Source organism: Hesperophylax consimilis, chromosome 25, assembly GCF_061612785.1.
Source record: "Hesperophylax consimilis isolate HC1 chromosome 25, BYU_Hcon_1.0, whole genome shotgun sequence".
Taxonomy (NCBI): domain Eukaryota; kingdom Metazoa; phylum Arthropoda; class Insecta; order Trichoptera; family Limnephilidae; genus Hesperophylax; species Hesperophylax consimilis.
The window spans coordinates 20,352,467-20,358,466 of NC_142860.1; the positions used below are offsets into that span (position 1 = coordinate 20,352,467).

The 6,000-nt window shown below is 34.8% G+C and overlaps 1 protein-coding gene across 1 annotated transcript; it reads right to left on the minus strand.

Moving 5' to 3' along the window:
- Nucleotides 1-2,832: 2,832 nt before the first annotated feature.
- Nucleotides 2,833-5,142, minus strand: Osi18 (DUF1676 domain-containing protein Osi18). Its single transcript, XM_089646836.1, is given in 3 exon segments — nt 2,833-3,026; nt 4,096-4,242; nt 4,645-5,142. Coding segments are annotated over 3 exon segments (834 nt in total). The 5' UTR covers nt 5,138-5,142.
- Nucleotides 5,143-6,000: the final 858 nt, after the last annotated feature.

The window sequence follows — 6,000 nt, forward strand, 5'->3', positions numbered from 1 at the left end:
TGTTGCTAAATTGGAGCAAACGATGCGTTTATTTATATATATTTATGACCTCAACATATAATTAAATTATGACTATCTATAAAAATGATTTTTTTAGAAATAACATTACAGAAATTTTTTTTTGTTGTTGCTACAAATGTAGTACGAAGAAAGCATCTGTTAATATGTTTTATCTTGACCGTTTTGCATTTCGTCTGTCTGTAAATTTATTTCTGTGGATTCTTTTCTCAAATGTGTAATCGTCTTAAACATTTGAATTTCTTCAATATTATAGTACCTACTTGTAGAAGAGTTTATTTTTTTTTGAAATAGTGACGTTTCTTTCACTTTAAAATGTAGATATAAGTAGTGAAAATGTTAATAAATAAAATGTTTGAAAAAAAGCAATATAATAATTATTTAAACAATTATAATGTGACTGCATGCCCATTTCCTAATAAACTATTAGTCATTTAGAATATATTTGAACACGTGTTCACGCATGTGGCCTTGAAATGCGAAAACATTATAAATTTTAAGAACACGTGTTCCGACTTCCTCATAACATATTTGTACTTTACTGATAGTTTGTTATGAAATCTGTCAATTCATTCGTCAAGGGCCTGCTGTCCCGTCATTAGTAAGTTATCTCTGTGTATTATGCCTCAATCAAAAACTGATTGAAAACTGTTTTTAAAACTCTCGATCTCTAATGGTACGTATACATTTGCAAACCGAAACGCGAACCGAGCCACGAATTACGGGAAAGGAACGAATCAACTGCAAACTGCGTTTCGTGCCATTTGCGGTTACTTCGTTCCTTTCCCATAAGTTGAGGTTCCGTTCGACAGTTCGGCTCGCGTATGTACCTATACGTATCATAAGATGTGTTGTTATGATATTTTCTCTATTACAAAGGATAAAGCAAATATTTTCGGCTTTTAGAGTCATTACCATCATGCGCTAAGCTGCTGTGAAGTATTGATTTAACGCTTAATATACTAATATCTTTTTTTGAATGTTTCAATTCAATTTACGGGTAATGCTAGAGAATAAACTATTGTGTGGATAATTTTTTTAGGAAGACAATATTACACTCATAAAATTATTTAAAATGATTTTTATTAATGAAACAACAATATTACACTCATGAAATTGATTTGTCACAATTTGACAACGTTGAGGTAGTTTGACAACGTTGAGGTAATTTGACACACACTTGTAGAAGGAATTCAGTAATGAAATTGTTGATAAAACTTTTAATAAGCCAGAATAATTAGGTTCTTTACGTCTACGTTTACTATTTATCAATAGAATTTTACTCTTGGCTGTTTTTCTGTTTGGGTAGGTATATTTAATTTTTAAATTAATGTTTTTAATACTGTACGAGAACGACTTATTTATTTAAACAATATATTTAATTCGTGATAGAATAAAGAATGACACAATAAGTGCCTTGTGGGCGTGTTTTGTGATCCAAATATTATAAACCCGATTCGGGCCTATATTTCCATTAAAAAAACTGTGTTACGATTTCACGCAGTAAGAAATATTGACCGAATGCTAAATGGTCTGGAACCAAAAGGTACTAAGTCAGTGGCACATTTGTTCCCATTCAAATTTATATGGAAGGCACTTGGAGTTTTCTTTATTCTGTGTATTAACTCAATGTTGTCAAATTACCTCAATGTTGTCAAAATTACCTCAAAGTTGTCAAATTACCTCAACATTTTCAAATTGTGACAACTAAAGTTTCACTAATAAAAACCATTTAAAATAAATATCGTGTTAATTATTTTATTGTTGTTTACTTACGTAGGTACATGTTTCTGTAACGGCAAGTATTTAGGTACCTAAGCTTTTTCTATTATAATTTTAATTGAGTAAAAGAGAACATGAAGAGGTTAGATACATCCCAAGAAGTTATGGCATGATTAAGTATCGCAATTTGCATTTTAAGGGTCGAAATTACAGAAGGTTGTGTTTGAGAGAGCGACTACTTATAAATTAGAACTATCTTGTTGATTTATAATATCATGAACAATGTTATTGATTGATCATATCTGTTAGAAAGATTGTATTTCGTTGCTCTGAACACCACCCCACATAATATCACATTGTAAGTGTAAAATTCAATAACGAGACGTATCTGAAAACATTCAAACTTACGGATTATGTAGATATTTTCAACTGTACCTTGAAAACATCTAAGTCAAATTGGCTGAATTTATCATATGACACTCATTTATATTGCTATCACGGTTTATTTATTTTTTGTTCATAATGCACCAAACATGTATACTCTTTTATGACAACGTAATTGGTTTATCGTATGTTTATTTCACAATTCAATTATCTTTATTTTTTATTACTATTTTTATATTTTTGTTTATTTTATTTTATTTTTTTTTATAAAGAGAAAGTTACGAATAACCTGACAATATTTGAAAATCTCCTACTACCACCACAGTAAGCGGAAAATGTTGCTTGTGTTGTGATGGAGGACTTAGCCAGCCGAGGAATTGAACACACTACGCCTGGGTGGGATCCAAACGCGATGTCAACTCAGCTACCGACCGGTCATATATTACAATGATAATTAAATTACCATTATTATGTATTGTAATTATATATAACTGTTTGATTCCTACATATAATAAACAATGATGTGTCGGGAAATTCAGAGAAATTCATGATAGAACAGGTGTAACAAAAAAACAAAGAAAATTCGTTTCAATAATTTTAATTAATTTACAAAATCAAATAAATAATCGCAAATAAATACTCATTCATCCTAATAAATAACTTGGTAGTATATCCTGGGTAGTGTTGAAGGCTGTGAGATGTCACTCCTTACAGCTGACTGGAGTAAGCCAGGGTTTGGGCGTTGTCGAAGGCACGAGCCCTGTAAGGTCCGTGGGGTTGTGGCTGCTCCCACCCTGCGGGGGCGGGGATGTGCTCCACATGATGGTCATGGTGCTGAGGGTAGTGGATCACCTCGTAGTTCACCACCTTAGGCTTGGTGAACTTGAAGATTACCATGGCGCCTGGTGGGAAAAGAAAAAAACATCATTTAATCATTTTTAATATCAGTTTTTTTAAGGTCCTATTAGCAACAGGCAGTCCGATCACCGGGTAGAAAAAAATAATTCGTTTATGCTCCTCTTGTCACAGTTGACACGGAAATAGGAAGTAATGTTTTCTGACACTGTTTGCAAATGTTAAAATACGATAACTTCTCTTCAAAAACATTTTACTTCTGGAGAAATAATTCCTTTGCTTTGACTAATAACCACATTGACAACTTGGCAAAACTATATATGAAGGTATTTATTTAAACGTAAGCAAAATATTATTTTGAAAGTACGAAGCTTTTTGTACGATTCTATGAAAAAGATACGAGAAATCATAAAGAAAGAAAATGAATTATTTATTTAAATTTTGTTTTTCACTATTTTAAATTATTCTCAAATAATATAAAATATTTTAATCTGATGTATCTGTACATTTTCATTTTTTCGCCAGTCAGATTTTAACTCTGTCAGATATAAGACGATCGATTGGATCCGTTCTATTAAAAGAAGACCAACATTCACGGAGTAGTGAAAACCCTGGATGTATATCAGTTGGGATGGACTACCAAGCACATAGCCGCTGAATGCCTAAGAATTTTTCACACATTCCTCTGCAAAACTGAAACGTCCACAGGAAGACGTCAAAGGCCTAGATGGACTAGGAGATCTCGATATTAATTGTGGAAGAGTATGATAGAAGAAAACCCAAAAGTAACTCGAGGAAAAGGTGGATAAACAAACTGCGTGAAATCATGAAATCATGTCTCGAAGACTGCAATGGGAATGGGGTGTAGAAATAATGCCTGATGAAAGAACGCTGAACATTATTACCGTTTAGGTGTCCCATCGAAATCCACCTAGGAGGAGACCGAGGAAGTGGTGAATGAACAGTGTGGAAGAGGATTGGTGCAGGATACGAAGCACTTAAGCGAATGAGTAGGACCACATCCAGTAGAGAACATTTGTGGAGGAGGCCAATCCAACCCTGAGATATGACTCCGTATGATGTTGACTGGAAAAATGTGTATATTTTTGTCATTACCTGAGAGCACCAGGGAGATGAGGCCGAGAGTGATAGCCTTCCATGTCTTGAGGGCGATGAGGGCGAGCGCGATGGGGACCAGGACGGAAGCCTTGAACTTCAGGCCCATTAGGAAGGGGATCATCACCTTCTTGACGAAGCCGCGACCTAAACATACAATGGAAACATTAAAAAGTGCTAATTACGTGTAAGTGTTATACGAGTTAAGATTTGTACTATTTTTTGTTGATGTTTTAGACAGTTTTTCATCATCTGCCATGATAATATTATTTATTGAAGAGCAAAAGCAACAAAATACTGAAAATTACTACAGCTTTAATATTTGAACTGTGCTAGCTGATAGCTAACGCAAAAATTAATCAATATAAATCAAATTGACCAGATTTTATTACAATATTATCCACTCGTTCATCGGTTTCTGAAATCTTAATAATGTGTTGCAATTAAAGATGAGATTATATAAAAAATGATTGAAAAGGAAACTAAAAGTAGCAATTTAATTGAGTGAAAAGGTGATTATTGCATACGCTATTGTATCTTATTTTTAACGCGACTTCTACATATATAGTATAAAATCTTATTAAAATATGGATTGCAATAAACTAATGTATTAATATTGACCTTCTTGCACTCCTCCTTCAGTAAGTGGCACATCCAGACTCTCGGGTAATCCTTGCAGCAGGGACCTTGGCACATATTCTCCGGCTCCTCCGGCAGTCAGAGACTCAGGGATCCTAATCTTCAGGGTATGCGTAGCCAGGAAGTCCTCAACCTCGCTGAACACGGCGAACCTGCCATCCTTTGCGCTCCTGGCGTCAGAATCCACAGAACCAGTCTTGACAATGGTCAAATCATCGGTGATGCTGATGATGTCGTCATTGACAACTGAACTCATCCATGCCAGCGCTTTAGGCTTGATGCAAGAATATGAATACTGGCTCAAGCATCCTTTGTAAATGTCTGCGGCTAGGTTTGATGCTGAGTTTTCTTGACATGTGACTCCTGCTACGATGGCCAAACAACAAAGCGCGATCTTAAACATTTTGATTTGTTTTTTATAATTGTTTTTTGATTGATTGAAGACAGGTGCTGTTTGACTGACTGCCAGTCGAATACAATCGTTTTAATTTTATGGGCTTGGTTTTTATACGAGCAGTTTTTGTATGTGTAATTAGATTCATTTGGTACTTGTACAGAAGACTGAGCGAACACTTTCGTCCGATTGTTTTGGCAAAGGAAGAAATGGTTGGAGTGTAAAACTGGGTTGACGCATGTATTGAATATAATTAATAATAATTAACCGTCACACGAACCTCGTCGTAAAATAATGTTATGGTTTTCAAAAGCTTGTTTGTGGAGTTGGTCGTGTTTCTTGGGGCGGAGTGTGATTTGATGCTTGCAGAAATTGATTTGATTTCGTAATTATATTTAATATTCGTTAGATTAATGTTCTTTGGAGAAAGTCAAAATGTTTATTTAGCAATTTCTAGGGTAAAATCGTAATTCATATTAGCTAGAAAATTACAATCCTTTGCCGCTAGGGCCTGCATTCAGCTATTTGTTGGCAATATCAGTCTTGGGGGTTTGATTGATAGAAGAATAATGGCAAATAGAATATGGAAAATTGTATTATTTACCCTCCTGGAATTGAAATTTTTGGAACCGTACAAGGAGTCCCAACTGCTCCCAACCATCTTGGAAGCAGTGAGACTATGGCATCCTCAATTGGGATAGGTTGTGAGGCTAAGGATAGTAGGGAAGGAAGAGAGGAAGGTGGGGGAAGTCCCTGGCTATTCAGCTTTGGTCACCAAACAAGGTTTAAGCCATTGTGGCTATTTTGAAGAAACTAATATTAAGTCCTTTCCAGGATACTCGTCACGAGCCAGACCTAGTTAATAATTATTA